Source organism: Epargyreus clarus, unplaced genomic scaffold, assembly GCF_041222505.1.
Source record: "Epargyreus clarus isolate Ecla_fem2 unplaced genomic scaffold, WU_Ecla_fem_2.2 ptg000001l, whole genome shotgun sequence".
NCBI classification, from domain to species: Eukaryota; Metazoa; Arthropoda; class Insecta; order Lepidoptera; family Hesperiidae; genus Epargyreus; species Epargyreus clarus.
Window position 1 is genome coordinate 6,199,190 of NW_027332209.1, and position 19,311 is coordinate 6,218,500.

The 19,311-nt window shown below is 40.1% G+C and overlaps 3 protein-coding genes across 4 annotated transcripts in view; 2 read left to right on the plus strand and 1 right to left on the minus strand.

Annotated features, from left to right (window-relative positions):
- Actn (alpha actinin) overlaps positions 1–14,427 on the plus strand; it is a 51,524-nt gene extending 37,097 nt beyond the window's left edge. The window contains exons 9-21 of one of the 2 annotated variants that reach the window (XM_073075200.1): positions 418–544; positions 1,576–1,723; positions 2,286–2,436; positions 2,972–3,157; positions 6,938–7,064; positions 7,677–7,772; positions 8,290–8,478; positions 9,423–9,550; positions 10,040–10,218; positions 10,812–10,934; positions 11,347–11,453; positions 12,036–12,194; positions 13,447–14,427. In XM_073075200.1, the coding sequence (XP_072931301.1) occupies positions 418–544; positions 1,576–1,723; positions 2,286–2,436; positions 2,972–3,157; positions 6,938–7,064; positions 7,677–7,772; positions 8,290–8,478; positions 9,423–9,550; positions 10,040–10,218; positions 10,812–10,934; positions 11,347–11,453; positions 12,036–12,194 (1,720 nt within the window). In that variant the 3' untranslated portion in view covers positions 13,447–14,427. Of the gene's footprint in view, positions 1–417; positions 545–1,575; positions 1,724–2,285; positions 2,437–2,971; positions 5,048–6,937; positions 7,065–7,676; positions 7,773–8,289; positions 8,479–9,422; positions 9,551–10,039; positions 10,219–10,811; positions 10,935–11,346; positions 11,454–12,035; positions 12,195–13,446 lie in introns of those variants that run through there. The other variant, XR_012102497.1, reaches the window with a different exon arrangement.
- Positions 14,428–14,915: 488 nt separating this feature from the next.
- Positions 14,916–16,536, minus strand: Grx5 (Glutaredoxin 5). The gene is made up of 2 exons (XM_073075211.1): positions 16,156–16,536; positions 14,916–15,765 (listed from the first exon to the last, which is right to left on the minus strand). The coding sequence occupies exons 1-2, from the start codon at positions 16,409–16,411 to the stop codon at positions 15,587–15,589; spliced, it is 435 nt and encodes a 144-aa protein (XP_072931312.1). The 5' UTR covers positions 16,412–16,536; the 3' UTR covers positions 14,916–15,586.
- Positions 16,537–16,985: 449 nt separating this feature from the next.
- PPP4R2r (Protein phosphatase 4 regulatory subunit 2-related protein) lies at positions 16,986–19,132 on the plus strand. The gene has a single exon (XM_073075247.1). The coding sequence runs from the start codon at positions 17,083–17,085 to the stop codon at positions 18,529–18,531; it is 1,449 nt and encodes a 482-aa protein (XP_072931348.1). The 5' UTR covers positions 16,986–17,082; the 3' UTR covers positions 18,532–19,132.
- Positions 19,133–19,311: the final 179 nt, after the last annotated feature.

The following is a 19,311-nucleotide window of genomic DNA, read 5'->3' on the forward strand; positions in this document are numbered from 1 at the left end:
TTTTTGTCTGTAAACAAAAAGTCCAAATTCATATCTTGAAGTAAAAAGTAAGAAAAAAACGGGTTACGCTTTTTTTCTAAATTTTCGTTCTCAAGAGGGTAGTTCTGTGAGCACCATGACTTATAACTCGTTTACCAGTAATAGTAAAAATTGCATTTATCATAAGCATCTTATAAAATGTTATGATATTATTTGGAAGGTGGTTGAACCTTTTGTGGTTCGACGCCGCTGGCACCAAGGGGGCGCTGCTGTGTTCTGGTTTTAAAGGGAGACCAATTTTTCCGAGGCGTTTTAGCTTAGTCTTAGGAATATCCTATCTGAGGTTGATTACAGATGTCCGTGGGCAGCAGAAGCCACTTACCATCACTGCTCGTCGGCTACCCCTATATTATTAAAACAAAATCAATTGTTCAACAGGCGTAAGCACAAGCCACCACGCGTAGAGCAGAAGGCCAAGCTGGAGACCAACTTCAACACGCTGCAGACCAAGCTGCGCCTGAGCAACCGCCCAGCATACATGCCAACTGAAGGCAAAATGGTCTCGGTAAGTACTTCCACTTTACTTTGACTTACTAGATTTTGTGTAGTTAAAGAATGCCCTGGTTTAGCATTCCATAGGGTTTACTAGATTAACTGGAGGTAACTGAAGAATGTCCTGATGTGGCATTCAATAGGGTTAGTAAAATTAGTATAGTCCGCGTAAAACTGCTAGTCCGCTCTGAATATAGAAATGAAACGCGTCGCCATAGCAAATTGTATGACTACACCTTCTCACAACTACTTCAGAGCTAGCATTTTGGCGCGGACTGTACATAACCCTTATTTTTTTATTAAAGGCTACCAACAGAGCTATATGTCATATAAAAATTACAATGTTATTCTGAAGTACACATAATTCCACTTACATATAGTCACGACATGCAAAATAAACTTATAAAATATGTAGTTAATATGAGCATTTGAATTAATGTTTCAATTATATTTTTAAACATATAATAAAGCATGAAGGTACAAATGAGATATAAAAAACAATGGCAATTAATTTAAAAATTAGCACACTTTTAAAATCAATCCCTTATATACACATACACGCAAGCACGCACACACATACGTATGCACGAACGTATGCACATACGCACACATGCATAGCGTATGCGCACGCGCACACGTACACAACCGTATCGTGTTGTGAGCGTACACGCACTCAGTCACGCACACACGAACGCCAAATACGCTCTAACCATTCATAAAGATTTACCCACAGATAAAAAAATAATCTGTAGAATCGAAAATAATTTGTATAACAATTGTATTGTAAATAAAATTTTCTAGCTGAAATAATTAAATGTTTCGATTATTAAGTATCACTTCGCAAATTGTAAAAACAATACAATCTAACCTTAAAAGCGAATCATTGCAAATACATTATCAAGTTGCAAAAAAGGTAAAATGTAACGTAACAAAAATGAACCATTGACACTTGAATTAACATACGAATATTAACGAATGATGATAATTAACGATGATGAATAATTAACGATGATGAATGATGAATATTAACGAATAATTTCTCAGGACATCGCCCAAGCATGGAAGGGTCTGGAGATCGCGGAGAAAGCCTTCGAGGAGTGGCTGTTGAGCGAGATGATGCGCCTCGAGCGTCTCGAGTACTTGGCACAGAAGTTCAAGCACAAAGCCGACATCCACGAGGACTGGACCAGGGGTTAGTTATACTTTTTGTTTTTTTTTTTTTAATTATATTTTTTTATGGGAAATCTTATATAAAATTCATGCGCTACTTTTTTGCTATGAATTACTAATATACCATATAATTTGGAGTTTGACTTAGTACCGTGTGTAAACACCATTTAAAGTACTGCTTTATTGGTTGGTTCCGGTGAGAATTTTTGAACATTGTACTTGTTTATCGGTCCATATAGAATCACTCTTTTCACGAGATATTAATAGGTCATTCAAGGATAATATTCAGTAAATCAGGAGACGAGAAGCAGCGTCTTCCTATGGAGTCTCCTGTTTATTGAAATCGACAACAAGCCCAACAAACATAATATGGCCATATTTCTTGGTTCACATACCAATGTTCATATACCAATATGGAATTTATGGATACAGCCAGACGGAAGATACGACCAATTATTGATAGCGTTCATCATCGCTTAACAGTACTTAGTTTGACTTTACTTCATAGACAAGTTATTATTGTAACTCATCAATTTATACTGTGAATAAATGATTCCTGCTCACCCATAAACGTAACCTTCCAGGCAAGGAGGAGATGCTCCAATCGCAGGACTTCCGCCAGTGCAAGCTGAACGACATCAAGGCGCTGAAGAAGAAGCACGAGGCGTTCGAGTCCGACCTCGCGGCGCACCAGGACCGCGTCGAGCAGATCGCTGCTATCGCACAGGAGCTCAAGTGAGTCCAATTACTGGGCATGGATCATCTTAATGGGGTTTAGGACATAATCCATTGCGCTGGGCTTGGCCACTTGTGTGGATTGGTTGACTTCACGGACTGTTGAGATCTTTTTTTTTATGTTTATTTTAAGAAATATCAGGTGTGTTGGTTTCATCGCAATGTATGTTGGATCATCAACCCACTATTATCCCAATGGGCACGGGTCTCCTCTCATAATAAAAACGATAAGGCCTTAGTCCATCGTGCTAGCTAAGTGCATATTGGTAGACTTCGCATACCTTTGAGATTTTTTTTTATAAATCTCTTAGGTATCCAGGTTTCCTCTCGATGCTTTCCTTCACTGTTTAAGCAAGTAATAATTAATTTGTAATCTGCACATAATTTTTGAAAAATCAAAGTTGCATGTCTGGGATTTGAATCTCGAAACTGTCGATCGAGAAGCGGAGTTTCTTAACCACTAGAGTCTAGTGATAGTCTAGTGACTAGACTATCACTCTAGCAGTTAACTAACGAGTTAAATGAACGTTTCCAGCACGCTGGAGTACCACGACGTGGCCACGGTGAACGCGCGCTGCCAGCGCATCTGCGCGCAGTGGGACCGCCTCGGCGCGCTCACCCAGCGCCGCCGCCTCGCGCTCGACGACGCCGAGCGCGTGCTGGAGCAGATCGACCTGCTGCACCTCGAGTTCGCCAAGCGCGCCGCGCCCTTCAACAACTGGTAACTGTGTACACTCCGCGCCACCCAGCGCCGCCGCCTCGCGCTCGACGACGCCGAGCGCGTGCTGGAGCAGATCGACCTGCTGCACCTCGAGTTCGCCAAGCGCGCCGCGCCCTTCAACAACTGGTAACTGTGTACACTCCGCGCCACCCAGCGCCGCCGCCTCGCGCTCGACGACGCCGAGCGCGTGCTGGAGCAGATCGACCTGCTGCACCTCGAGTTCGCCAAGCGCGCCGCGCCCTTCAACAACTGGTAACTGTGTACACTCCGCGCCACCCAGCGCCGCCGCCTCGCGCTCGACGACGCCGAGCGCGTGCTGGAGCAGATCGACCTGCTGCACCTCGAGTTCGCCAAGCGCGCCGCGCCCTTCAACAACTGGTAACTGTGTACACTCCGCGCCACCCAGCGCCGCCGCCTCGCGCTCGACGACGCCGAGCGCGTGCTGGAGCAGATCGACCTGCTGCACCTCGAGTTCGCCAAGCGCGCCGCGCCCTTCAACAACTGGTAACTGTGTACACTCCGCGCCACCCAGCGCCGCCGCCTCGCGCTCGACGACGCCGAGCGCGTGCTGGAGCAGATCGACCTGCTGCACCTCGAGTTCGCCAAGCGCGCCGCGCCCTTCAACAACTGGTAACTGTGTACACTCCGCGCCACCCAGCGCCGCCGCCTCGCGCTCGACGACGCCGAGCGCGTGCTGGAGCAGATCGACCTGCTGCACCTCGAGTTCGCCAAGCGCGCCGCGCCCTTCAACAACTGGTAACTGTGTACACTCCGCGCCACCCAGCGCCGCCGCCTCGCGCTCGACGACGCCGAGCGCGTGCTGGAGCAGATCGACCTGCTGCACCTCGAGTTCGCCAAGCGCGCCGCGCCCTTCAACAACTGGTAACTGTGTACACTCCGCGCCACCCAGCGCCGCCGCCTCGCGCTCGACGACGCCGAGCGCGTGCTGGAGCAGATCGACCTGCTGCACCTCGAGTTCGCCAAGCGCGCCGCGCCCTTCAACAACTGGTAACTGTGTACACTCCGCGCCACCCAGCGCCGCCGCCTCGCGCTCGACGACGCCGAGCGCGTGCTGGAGCAGATCGACCTGCTGCACCTCGAGTTCGCCAAGCGCGCCGCGCCCTTCAACAACTGGTAACTGTGTACACTCCGCGCCACCCAGCGCCGCCGCCTCGCGCTCGACGACGCCGAGCGCGTGCTGGAGCAGATCGACCTGCTGCACCTCGAGTTCGCCAAGCGCGCCGCGCCCTTCAACAACTGGTAACTGTGTACACTCCGCGCCACCCAGCGCCGCCGCCTCGCGCTCGACGACGCCGAGCGCGTGCTGGAGCAGATCGACCTGCTGCACCTCGAGTTCGCCAAGCGCGCCGCGCCCTTCAACAACTGGTAACTGTGTACACTCCGCGCCACCCAGCGCCGCCGCCTCGCGCTCGACGACGCCGAGCGCGTGCTGGAGCAGATCGACCTGCTGCACCTCGAGTTCGCCAAGCGCGCCGCGCCCTTCAACAACTGGTAACTGTGTACACTCCGCGCCACCCAGCGCCGCCGCCTCGCGCTCGACGACGCCGAGCGCGTGCTGGAGCAGATCGACCTGCTGCACCTCGAGTTCGCCAAGCGCGCCGCGCCCTTCAACAACTGGTAACTGTGTACACTCCGCGCCACCCAGCGCCGCCGCCTCGCGCTCGACGACGCCGAGCGCGTGCTGGAGCAGATCGACCTGCTGCACCTCGAGTTCGCCAAGCGCGCCGCGCCCTTCAACAACTGGTAACTGTGTACACTCCGCGCCACCCAGCGCCGCCGCCTCGCGCTCGACGACGCCGAGCGCGTGCTGGAGCAGATCGACCTGCTGCACCTCGAGTTCGCCAAGCGCGCCGCGCCCTTCAACAACTGGTAACTGTGTACACTCCGCGCCACTCTATTCAGCTCACGCTCGAAACCTTCCAGGCGCCATCGCCCACAAGATTTTCGAGGAAGTCACAAGGGAACTAAGACCACTTTTTTCTAACGTGGTTTTGTACGCGGTATTATAAAGTCCGGCATATCCTCTCCGCTAACCCTGCGGCAGTGAGTAATCTATGCAGTTTCCTCACAAAAAAATGACCAAGTACGAGTCTGACTTGACGGTTTTTTTCATGGCATAATATAAGAAGTCGGAAAACGGAAGGTATAAAAGATAAGAGAGAATGCTCCTTTATCCATATAAATCCCATTTTGATTTTTATTCATTTATTACAGACAAATATAGTGACAGGAGAAAACTGTCATTATTTTTTTTCTTACTCCTTTCCATTTCATATCCTCTCTATCTCTTACTTCTCCCCTCACGTATTCAGCCTATCTCCTTTTTCATTGACATACATAAACAAAGCCACAACTAATATATGCTGAGCAGGACTTTAAAATACTCACACAAAAGAAATTGAGCAATAACCATCTCGCCTACATTTATTACTAACAAGTATAATCAGTTTATAATGTTTATTTAATGACATACACAATTAACCCCGTTTATAAAACAATAATTCAAGAGATTTACTTATTGTGACGATAAATAATTGCACCTATATTATGAAACAAAGTTATTAAGTTTGATGATAAAATATATAGTAACTCAGTCTGCAATGCACTGTTTATTATAACACATTATATCATATTATGATGATTCATTAATCATACACACGGAAGCAAATACTTTCAACATATATTTTAAGATTAGCTATAAACGCGGAAAGGAAACTATAATCTTATGTCATATGTACTACATATAGAACATTCATCATCTTGCATAACTTTATTAATCACATTACGCTAATACATTGTAATACCGGTGACACATCAAAGAAACACTTGTCCGCTATAAACAGACGCAAGAATATAATTACATTTAAATTAGAATATAAAAGTATTTACAAGTAATATATACCGTAAGTGGCACTTCGCCAATTAATATAGACGAACGATAAATTAGTCATAATTATTATATAACAAGATTTGCAAGCAGTGATAGCCTAGTGGTTAAGAAACTCGGCCTCTCGATCGAGGGGTCCGAGGTTCAAATCCCAGGCACGCACCACTGATTTTTCACACTTATGTGCGTATTATAAATTAATTATCACTTGCTAAACGGTGAAGGAAAACATCGTGAGGAAACCTGCATATCTGAGAGAATTATAAAAATCTCAAAGGTATGTAAAGTCTACCAATACGCACTTGGCCAGCGCGGTGGACTATGGCCTAATCCTTCTCATTCTGAGAGGAGACCCGTGCCCAGCAGTGGGACAGTAATGGGTTGTTGATGAAGATTTGCATAATCCAACCGGCTCTGTCAGTAGATATAGATATGGAATTTACACTTCCCGGCTCCAAACATTACACACTGCATAATTTAATCATTATTCATTATCAACAACTTTCACCATACTAGGATTAGATACTACTGCTTCATTGTAAATTCTATTGTCTATGTCAATTTTAAATTAAAGCAAGGACCTACATAAATAACACATCTGGAGGCACGGCAGTGCCTCCGCCAAGTCGAGCTACTCTTTATTTGAAGCAAATACACCACTCAATGTTCTCCCAAAAATATTGCTAACGCACTCTTATTCACTCTTTTCACTCAAGTTAGCCATAATTATCTATGTTAGGGTTTTGATACCTTATTTGCCATAACCACTATCTCTCTATTAGCAGTTACAGATTATTGAATAAAATCAGATAGACATTTATCTAACACAGTCAGATCTTGGACTATATTAACGATAATAAATCTATTTTTAGGTTGGACGGCACTCGCGAGGACCTCGTGGACATGTTCATCGTGCACACCATCGAGGAGATCTCCGGCCTCATGGACGCACACGCTCGCTTCAAGGCCACGCTGGGAGAAGCTGACAAGGAATACCAGGTACTTTATATAATTTTATACAGTACTAGCTGACCCGGCAAACGTTGTGTTGCCATATAAATAAAAAAATGTTAAGGGTGAACAACCCTTATCACTTAGGGGTATTAAAAATAGATAGTAGCCGATTCTCAGACCTACTGAATATGCATTTTATATGCATATTCAGTAGGTTTGGTGAAAATCGGTAAAGCCCTTTCGGATGAGTACGGTAACTAACATTGTGACACGAGAATTTTATATGTAAGATTATACTTAAATTAGTACGACCCAATGCAATGTCTTCTCATTGTTTACAAAGGGTTTAATCCACCCCATTTCCTGAATGTCAATTGGTAGATTTCTTGCATGTTTTTAAAATTAAGATGGACTTATATGCATATTGATATGCGATTTTTTAATGAGTTTACATTGAATAAATATTCTTTCTGACATATATGTCTTTAAAAAACAGACGCTTTTTAGGGATTTGAAAATCAAAACTAACAACTAAGCATAAAAAGCCAAAATCCATCCCACCAACCTATTACTGCCAAACTTTGCGATCGCTCAATTAACGTTGAGTTTCACTGCACTCATACTAAACATCACAAAATAATTTTATTTCGTTTTTAGGCGATAGTAAACCTCGTACACCAAGTGGAGTCTATCGTGAAGCAGCACCAGATCCCCGGAGGTCTAGAGAACCCCTACACCACTCTTACTGCTCACGTAAGTAACCTATATTATTTATGTCGATAGTTCCCTTGGATCTACGCGAAATCAATTTATATATCAAAAGTTAAAAGCAACACAAGTTCTGTTGCTAAAAAATCTTATAATTTTACATAAAATATTTCTTTCGGAAATATTGTTACTGGATTACCTACGCTCGACTATATTTTAACAGACTTGTCTTACTAAGCCGAACATCATCACAATTATAATCAACTGCTTTTCCACGATGGGCTTGTCAGAGTGAGAAAAATTTAATAGTCACCTGTCAGAGTGAAAGAGAAATCCTTCTACTTTAAATTTCTTCTTCGTCTTTTTTCACTATTCGATAGAGGACAACACAATCTCTTTACACTTAGGTGCACGAGGAGAGGGGGTCATTCAAAACTACCCTCACTGAACTGTCATAAACTCAATTGGTTGCTTAAGATTAGTATACCCCCATGCTTGAATATAATAGGGGTACTCAAATGCTTTTAGGTGGCAATAATTAATCCATTGTATCTATCCCCAGGAGCTGAACCGCAAGTGGTCGGACGTGCGACAGCTGGTGCCGCAGCGCGACGGCACGCTGGCGGCGGAGCTGCGCAAGCAGCAGAACAACGAGACGCTGCGCCGCCAGTTCGCGGAGAAGGCCAACGCCGTGGGGCCCTGGATCGAGCGCCAGATGGACGCCGTCACCGCCATCGGCATGGGCCTGCAGGTATACCACATCGCATATGTTATAGCTTTGGAGGATAAAAAGGTGCCACTCGCCAATTTAGAATATTTTTTAGAGACGGGCGTTACTTCAACTTGCTTCAACTGAACCTTTTCATCGGACGGAAGTTAAAGAGAATAGACAATATACAAAGGAACATAGATATGCTTGCACAGACTATTCACGGCACTATGGTCCAGATAATAAGAAAAACCGCCAGAGACTAAAATATCCGCGTAACAGATAAACAAATAAAACATAGTTCAGGTCCATTCACATTTGCGCGGAAACATATTCCCGGCCGTTGAAAGCTTTGCTTTCAACCTCGTAACTCCTCAGCTGTGGGCAGAGGGCACAGACCATATGGTAGGACGCCGCGCCGAAGTTCACGGAGAATGTTATCTTATCTGAGGTTGATTACAGATGTCCATGGGCGGCAGTATCTGCTCTTGAGAGGTAGTATCAGATCGACATAGACAGTCCTGTCCTGTCCTAAACTGTCAGTTATTGTCCATTTAAATTGTCATATTTCGAATTGCTGTAGACAAAAATTGGTTAAGATTAATTATTATTAACGGGCGAAAGTGAACTGATCCCAACTGGTTCCTCGCTATTTTAATAATATGTATACTATTTTATGCGAAAAAGTGAATCTAAATGACAAAGTGCGCCAACATCATCCGACATCAAAATCTATTTTTAAATATATAAAGCGAACATTGCTGCCAAGGTTATAGTTGTCTGGACTAGACCACAAATCGAAGTTTGTGAATGATGTTTAATAAAAGAATATTAAATAAAAGACCAACTAATAATCAAAATCATCAATAAGATTTACCATAATGGACTGGCGAACGAACCATCATTTTTGTGATCAAATACCTAAGAATTATATAAACAACGGTCATTTGTATGATGAAATACCTAACAATAATGTAAATTCCCAGGGTTCGCTCGAAGACCAGTTGCACAGACTCAAGGAGTACGAGGCGGGCGTGTACGCGTACAAGCCGCACATCGAAGAGCTCGAGCGCATCCACCAGGCAGTACAGGAGGGCATGATCTTCGAAAACAGGTCTGTTTACATTTGTTTTAATAATTCTTATTCGTTTTAACGATTCTTTGTTGTTGACTTTTCCTAGTAACTAAAACATTTAGAATTCGTTTTCAGTAGCAAAAGGTATACATACATATTTTAAAAAATTGTTTAATGAATGATGTAAGGGAAAACATAGCTTAAAATCTTCTAGAAAAAGTCATATCATATAATGGTTTTTTCTGTCGCAAATTTTATTAAGTGATAACAAAAATAAATACTTTAATTTATCATGGCCTAATTCTCTAACCAGGCCATCTGTCTAGATTATTATTTATTTAAATTTATTCGCCAGTAAGCAACTGTGTTAGAGACAATTAATTAACTCCAAACGTTATTCTAAAAATAAGTAGGAAAATAGTATAAAGCCTTATCCTAGCTATTTAGTTATTTATATTTATTAAGCTAGTCCTTGTAACAATAGGCCCCTACATAATACATCATTAATAAATCGCCAATTCCCCACAGATACTCACAATACACAATGGAGACTCTCCGCGTGGGCTGGGAACAGCTGCTGACGTCCATCAACCGCACCATCAACGAGGTGGAGAACCAGATCCTCACGCGCGACTCCAAGGGCATCACGCAGGAACAACTCACAGAGTTCCGCGCTTCCTTCAACCACTTCGACAAGAACCGCACCGGTATGCGTTGATCTTTATTTCCCCTTCCGATTGCTAATACAACGTTCACACACGCACGAGTCCGTCGGGTAATTTAAAAAATATTGAGTCTGTTAACGCCACGTACGAGTGCAGACGCATATTCCGAGTACCGCACCTAATATACCTGAGTTGGCTGGTTACATACTCGTACTTACGAGTATATTCGTCTGTGCTCGGCAAGTACCTATACATTGCATAAGATTGTATGTAAGACAGAAACAAAAGATGAAAATGTAAACTTTGATGATGGTAGCCAAACAGGTGGTGGTACGTTGATATCATTCCAATTCAAAAGGGTTTCGGAAAAGACACTTACAAACCCTAAATTTCAAGTTGGTTCTCAAAGATAGAAACTCCTTAAGTTAAAATTACAATCCTATTTGTAGATTATTTGCATTGACCTGAGTGACTTGCCATCAGATTGACAACATATTTGTTTCCCACGGCAAATTATAACTAAATACTGGATTTTCACAGCAAATTATAATAATATCACAATAGGAAACATGAATATTGCACTAGATATATTGTACAATACCGTAAAATTTAATACATTCCATATTTGTCCACAGGCCGCCTTGCGCCCGAGGAGCTGAAGTCGTGCCTTGTATCGCTGGGCTACAGCATCGGCAAGGACCGACAAGGCGAACTCGACTTCCAGCGCATTCTCGCCGTTGTCGACCCCAACAACACAGGTAATACCAACTGGTCCAACCAAATTGACAATACTGAGAGTTATAATAATGCAGGTATAAGTGGTAGGACCTGAATGGTTGACCGAAGAGATACCATCGCCAAACCTATTTCTACCTAATAACACCAATGTTAAGCACTGCTGTGTTTTGGTTTGAAGGGCATGGTATGCGAGACATTTTTTCCGAGGCATTCCAGCTTAATACTCAGGGGTAGCAGCGCATCTGTTGCAAACTTGAGGTAGAAATCTAATTCTATCTGGAGTTGATTACAGACATCCATTGGCGGCACTAGCCACTTACCATCGGGTGGACTGCACGCTCATCTGCTACTCTTATATTATAAAACAAAGTCTCATTAGGCAGTAAAATCACCTTAATTATTATTAACCAATTTTATTTTCACACGTTTCAGGCTACGTTTCGTTCGATGCGTTCTTGGACTTCATGACAAGGGAATCCACCGACACAGACACCGCAGAACAGGTCATCGATAGCTTTAGGATCCTGGCTGGTGACAAGGTACGAAAATTACTATGTATCATATAGCTACAAAACTCATTGATATGAATATAGTGTATTGTGAAATTACGTATATATGTGACGTACTGTTCGCTGTACTGGTTTATGAGCAGCATTTGCCAAAAAACCTGGATGTCTGGATGGTTATCACCATCACGTCAGTTAGTTCTTTTTTTTTCAAATTTTTCAAAGGATTTATTTCTAACATATACGTAAAAGGGGGGAATAGCTTATCTCAGTTTTTACATTTAGTACGTTCTAATTCCAATGTATAGGGAGGTGAGATGAAAAGTTTTGGTTCCTCTTGCTGACAAAAGACTAATTTACCACGTCGCTTGAATAACCCCTTATTTTTTTAATCATTATTTTTATTCAAAATAGGTTCTTTACAAAGCACTTTATGAATGTCAATACAACTACCGACACTTCACAAGGTGTTGGTTGGTGTTGTTTTGTGAAACACATTGTATTACGCAATAGAATCATAAATAATTATATTTAATTTTTTGTAACTTGTATCTTTGGGCTAGCCTAAAGCCATTATCCGTCAGTACAATCCCTAACATCCTACAACGTTTCCAGCCATACATAACCGCGGAGGAGCTGCGTCGCGAGCTGCCGCCCGACCAGGCGGAGTACTGCGTGGCGCGCATGCCGCCGTACCGCGGGCCCAACGCGCCGCCCAACGCGCTCGACTACATGGCCTTCTCCACCGCGCTCTACGGCGAGACCGACCTCTAGGTAACGTGCACACACACACACACACAGACACACACACACCGCACACGCACACACACACACATACGCATCCCTCATGCGGGAAGGGTGAGGGTGTTATGTCCGTGTGCTGATCTCACGCAATCCCAATGCGTGTGGCTACATGACCCTTATCACACGTATTAACACGGGGCCCTCAAACGACCTGGGCCCCCAGAGTAAGCAAAAAATCCTAAAATATTGATAATAATTTCACTTAAACTAATTTTATTGCAACGCCCGTCTAAAGCAAGCGACGCCACTGATAAACATGCAGGTTTATGTCCGCGTTCGTGAATTAAGTTGCTAAGGTTTGTCCGCGACCTGTATACGTGATAAGGAAACTAGTTCATAATAGCACACATGCTAGACAAAATTGCATGCGGCTACAAACGTGATTCATAGTTAGGTTAGTAAATCTTAGCAGGAATAAATTGTAATTTCAAGTGGATTATCTGGGATTGATTATAGATATCCATGGGCGGCAGTTGCCACTTTGTATCAGGTAAACTGCAGTGTAGAACGTTATAAATCGTTTCTATAGTCCGCGTTAAAGTGCTAGTCCGCTCTGAATATAGAAATGAATCGCGTCGCCATAGCAAACTATATCACTACACCTGCTCGCAACAACTTTAGAACGGACTAGCAGTTTAGCGCGCACTATATCATCATATTGTTTAAATTAATATAGTAATTATTATAATAGCACGTTTATATCTCAGTATGCAAAGTTATATCCTTGCTTTAATTTAAATTAGTGTAAATCATACATTATAATGACAGCACTTAACTTTAATGACGTTCAAAATGAATTCCACAAAAACAACTATAATTAATTATGTTAATATGTCCTGATAACAGTGGAAAACCCCGAATGGGTTTTAATTGAAAGATTAGTTTTAACGGCGATATTACACATTAAATATAAAACTAACATACACAGTAAAAACTTTCTGGGGTTAAAATTGTGTTTCTATCTTTGAACTAAATACTTTAGTAGCCACAAGAGGTCACTACAACCCATTGAGAATCTATTATCAACCTCAAATACCACTGAAGTCAGTCACAAAACCCATTTTAGAACGGCTTATGTGCGCATGCTCTGGCAATGAGAGCAAAGCAGTTGGCGTTCGTCCAATATTGTTTGGCGCTTTTTTCACATTTTAGCGCTCTAAAAGAAATTATTTTAAAATGTGCATTTTATTGTTGAATACATTTAAACGTAAGTTTTATTTAGACACAGGTCTTATCATCGGATATCATCTGCACATCGTCGCTATGGGGGGATAGTGAAGCCCTCCAGGACCCAAGGCTCACGTTACGTCGCCGCAGCCACCACACTGAACCATCACGGGAACCTATGCGGTATCTTATATCACACAAAAATTATTTCCCTTACTTTGACCCCGTTCGTATAAATCGCCCTAACATGGGGTCAATTTAAAGCGAACAATTTTTGTGATATTATCTAGTATTGAAGCAGTTCTATTTAAATATGTGCAATGTTAAAACCAAAAATGCCATTAATTTTCATACCGTCAAATTCTTCTCCCAATGTTTATCCTCTGTAACATTTTGGCTCAAATGAGAGAAAACATCTGTATGTTTAAATTTTTAATCTATTTATATATTAGTGTTAGGTATTTTTATCTTTTGTACGAAATTGTCAGAGAAGTCACAAAACATTTATTTGTAAGTTAAATATGGTGCTAATGTTAGGCTTGACTAATGTGTGACACCAAAATAAGACTCATTCACACTGTAAGAATGGTTTTGTTATTTTTTTATTTATAAGCAAACATTATTTATACAAGTTCAATTTTTAATTACTGCCATTAGTAATTAATGTATTTGATGGGAACTATGGTTCCTATTCTCATTTTCTAAGTCGAAAACTTGAACATAATAAATACTGCAGGGAAGTGTCACACAAATTTTATTTATATCATAGATTGCCATACCTTGCCTGCATATATTTATTTATTTATCATTCAGATATCATTTTTTTATGATTATCGTTTGTGAGAGTATTTTGGATTGAGTACTCAAAATAAATGATCTGCCATATTTTTGTCTTTTAATAATGACTGTGTTGTTAATCCAACCAACTATATTTTAATGAGGAAGCAGTGGTATGTAGATTAAGAATGAATTATGTGCCCAAAAAAGTATACTAACTCGAATGTACAGCTAATTTAATAAAGAGCTCTTAAACATTGCCTTTCTTTAATTTATCCACAATCATTCCAAATACCTAAAATGTGTGTAACATGTGCCAAAACAAATGTGTGTTACAAAATTACTTTAATAAGAAAGAAAAGAAACAAAATCACTTTGCACTTGTTCACATTCACCTTTATTTCTAAATAAATAACATCAGTCACAGTGTAACAAAAAAGATAATTGCTATATAAGCACAGACCTAAGAGTGGATTCACATTTTATATTCAATTTGCATAAAATTTTACATTCATTTAAAACAATGTCTTTGACATTACAAATACACAATCTTAGCCTCATAGATAAATGGAAGACTACAGAATTAAGCTGAAATTACATTGCTGAATCAATTAATATTTTAAAAACCCATGAACTTCAAAAGATATACTACGAGGTTTAGTTGCTACCATAGAATGGCAGCTTCTATATCTTGTAATAGAAAAGAATATTCTCCCTATAACACGAAACAACTGACATTTGTATACTATATAGCTGTGCTAAAACATGTTCCCTTTCATTTTAGCAACTTTAATGAAGAACAATCTGATATTCACATTTTGAATCCAATACTATATAAGTAAAACAAAGTGAAAGGGAGAATAATAATTATATAACACTAATTTGAAATTAAATTTAAGCTCAAACATCTCATTTTGAAAGCATTTTTATTTGAGATATAGGTAACCTAATCTCTCTACTTCTACTGGTCACTTTTATTATGTATTTAAATTATATAGAAATACAGATAATTTTCTACTATCTTGTAAATTATTTATACATATATTTATGTCCCACTGCTAACTTTGATCTCTCCCTCAAAGAGATACTGAAAGCACAAGCTATTTGTTGCAAGTAGTGAAAGTTGAAAGTAATTTATACTTTGCACAATTATTACACAGGTATATATGAATACCGCTGTATATAAAAATGTCACAAGTAATATAAATTTATATGAAATTATTTCATTTACAGTAAGGATTGTGGATCAACTCTTAAACAGATATAATCCATGCCAATCTGCTAGTCCACTCTGAAGTTGGTATGATGATGCGATTCATTTCTATATTCACAGCAGACTAGCAGTTTTATGCAGACTATACAATATATATATTCAATTCAGATGCCAGATAGTTTTAACGATAGCAAAGTGGTTAAAGTTATTCCTTCTTCTTTGACTCTTCAGCAGTTAGCAATGCACTTTTGATTCCTACTTTTTTCAGTTCCTCAACTAATTCCCCAGACTGGTGCATCTGCAGCATAATGTCACAACCGCCAACAAATTCACCGTTGATAAACACTTGTGGTATTGTCGGCCAATTCGAGTAGTCCTTTATGCCTGTTGACATTTTATAAAAACCATTATAATTGACCATCTAACAATATACAAAAACTATTTTTTTCTTTTTATTAATATAGTACAAATAAATGTCACAACAATGTTGCCATACCTACCAATATTTGGTCTCATTTTCCACAGTAAAAGTGTAAGGGTTCATTTACATATTGAAAGACAGATACGTATTCTCCTATAAAATGTGCATGGAAGTATTTATATCTCACGGTAACTCAGCCGTGCATAAGAGCCGCGCTTGTTAAAATATTGTAATGAAAAATATGATTTTGTCAGACATGTTAAGCGTCTGTAGATGTAAATGGGGTTGTATACATCAGATTACTTAGAATTACGTAATTATACAGCAAAATTAATAAAACTGTAAAAACTAACCTTGTCTAAGGTTCTCGTCGGCTAGTACATCGTAACTCTCATAGGGTACGGCGTGCATTCGCATGATCTGCACGACCGCGTTACTGAACCCGCACCGCGGGGCGTCCGGGATCCCCTTCATAAACACCACAACCTTATTATCCTTTACAATTTTGTCGATTTTCTCATTTATTCCCACATCCGCAAAAGCCCGACATGATAACTTAAACGTGTTATTGTATATTGGTAGAATGGTCCTTCTCAAAATGGCGTTCATTTTTAAAATTATATTATAATAATTTGTGAAATTTGACTAGTAAAGTCTACCAATTATCTTTTTTTCTTTTCCTAGTCAATTATAATTTTATGAAAACTTTTCGAAATGATTGTCAGTTGTCAAAATGACATTATCCATCAAATCAAAACACCTAATTTTGTTTCTTTAAATAGTTCCTGTCTTTGGATTCTGCTATTTCGGCCATACATTCGTATTGACGTATACTCTTTGGTAGTTACTATACTCTTTTCGTAGGGCTTTTTAATTTAATTTCTTAAGGTATATATCGCGAGAATTATCGCTGTAAACTATCAGGAATTAAATAACTCATGTGTATGCAAAAAGAACACTCATTATTTTGTGCTCTACTAAGTTCACCAGCATTTGTAGTAAACTATACAGAACATGATTAGAACACTATTATTACTATAAAACAGAGCTGGTATAGTAGTCTTTTAAGATATTTTTTAACTGATTTTTTTAACTTAAAATAACTTTATTGGAATTACGGAATGCTTATTCCAGTACCCGATACAAAAAAAAACAGCATTTGGAGTTGTGGCAACCCTGCGTCAAGCTGTCAATTTGTCATTCGTTATCTTATTGCTTGGCTACTTTTGCATCTTCGATTTTTGTTTTTGTTATTATAACAAGTACATCTTTATAGAACAATGGAAAACGCTGAAGAAATATTTCACTTCTTGGAGGATTTCTCAAAACGTAAGCCCAAAACGATACCACAGGAGCTTAACGACTACTTGGCGTACGTTGCGCGTACCGGTGATCCCGTGTACCAATGGTCCTTAGTGAAGTGTTTGTTCAAGGAAAAACTCCTCAACGTGATCACGGACTTCTACGAAACCTCCCCAGGTATCGATATACCCCCATATCCTAATGTGGACCCTTTTAATTACGATACTTTGAAGAATAGCCTAATAGAGAGATTAGACTCATTCACATCGGCACCATTCACTGTTCAAAGAATCTGTGAGCTTCTCACGTATCCTCGGAAGCAGTACAACCGGGTGGACAAGTATATGAGAGCTATCGAGAAAAATATATTAGTTGTGAGTACTAGGGAACCAGGAACACATCGTCATGCCGATGCAGAGAATGGTGAGCCAATAGTAAATGGATCCGATAACAATTCCGAATACAACGTTGATGTGGAGATGGAGGATATTTCATGGAAAGAAACTAAGGTACATTTACAAAACTCAGAACCTCAGCCAAGCTCTTCAGAATCATATTCAATAGCTGAAATAGAAGCTCGTTTGCGAGCCAAGCAAGGTTTTGCAACTGTCACAGCAGAGAAACCTGCAGACTCACTCACACAACAAACAGAGCAACCTGCCAGCACAGAAAATGTAGCTGATTCAGAAAAACCTAGCAATTCCACCACTGAAGCTGTACCATCAACAAGTGATACCCCAAAAATGGAAATTATCAGTGAAACGGAAAAGACTGATAAAATGGATATAGACGTCAAGGCAGAAGAACCAGAGAGCCAACCCATGACAATACCGGAAATTAAAATTGATGACACCAGTAGTGAAGAAAGTCCTACTGAAATAACTAAGGAGGAAATCAAACCTGACAAAAATGAAGATGAAATCTCTGAGGATAAATCAATTGCAGAAAAACCACAACCTGATGAAACTAAAGTGGAGCCGGAAACTAAGGAACCAGAGATAGAATCCAAGCTGATAACAGAAGTGTCAGAGGTGTCATCATCCAGTGAAGAAAGTTCATCATCAAGTGACAATACAGATGGGAACAGCAACTCACCCAAAACTGTTACTGATGATCATATGGATGATAAAGAATCATCGGAAGAAACCAAGGTTGAAATGGAAAAACCGGAACCTACAGTAGAACCAATATGTGAGGTAGTAGAGAAACCAACACCAGAAGTATTACAGTCCGATAATTATTCCATTACAGATGTCAATTCCGAATTGCCTCAAACTCCAACAAATAACGATTCGGAATCTCAAGAATCAGTGGAAGACAAAACAGAAACTCCTACTGAAGAGAAGGAGTCAGATGAAAAAAAGACTGAAACTGAACCAAAACCTGAAACCGATGACTCTAAGAATTACAAACTTCTTTTTAGTTAAGACTTAATTTTATATATTCTTCGGACTCTTAAACATTGTAATATGTAAGCACAACAAATATATCAGTTTCAATTTTCTGCTATTCAATTATTGGAATATACTGAAAATTGAACCCACAATAATATCTGGTTTATCCCAAAGAAAACAGCTGTTAAGGCCTTACTGGTACATTGGCCTGTAATGTAGCAATTCAAGATTTGAGTTTGAGTATTACATTACCACATTGCCCCACAGACTAATGATTCTCGTGTAATTCAACAAAATTAACTAATTGTATCATAGATTCTCTGATTAGTGTGATCTTACTGATTTTGATAATTACAGATTGCGCATTATAATACTCAGTTATTTTTATCCACTGATGTAATGCTGCAACCTGAACTGTTACATTACAAGTAAATGTTTCTAATAAAGTAACGCCTACACCATATCATCAGTTTTGTATTGTTATAAAATTCTCATAGAAACAAATGTCATTAATTATTTATTCAGTACCTACTCCTCAATATTGTATTGATGTTAATTATAATTGATGTGCTAAAATTGCAATTTATTGCAACATATGATTGACAGAAGATTAATTAAAGAACATAATATTGTATGTGTGTTTTCAATTTTTGTTAATTTTTACATCCACTTTTCTTTTTTAATTAATAGATAATATACATGAATTTTCAGTTACTTTCAGTTACTAGTTTTTGTAGTTATAGTCACTTCATACTGTAAAATTAAAAAAAAATATAAGAATAATCAAATAGAGTTCCAACTAAGAGGTATGTA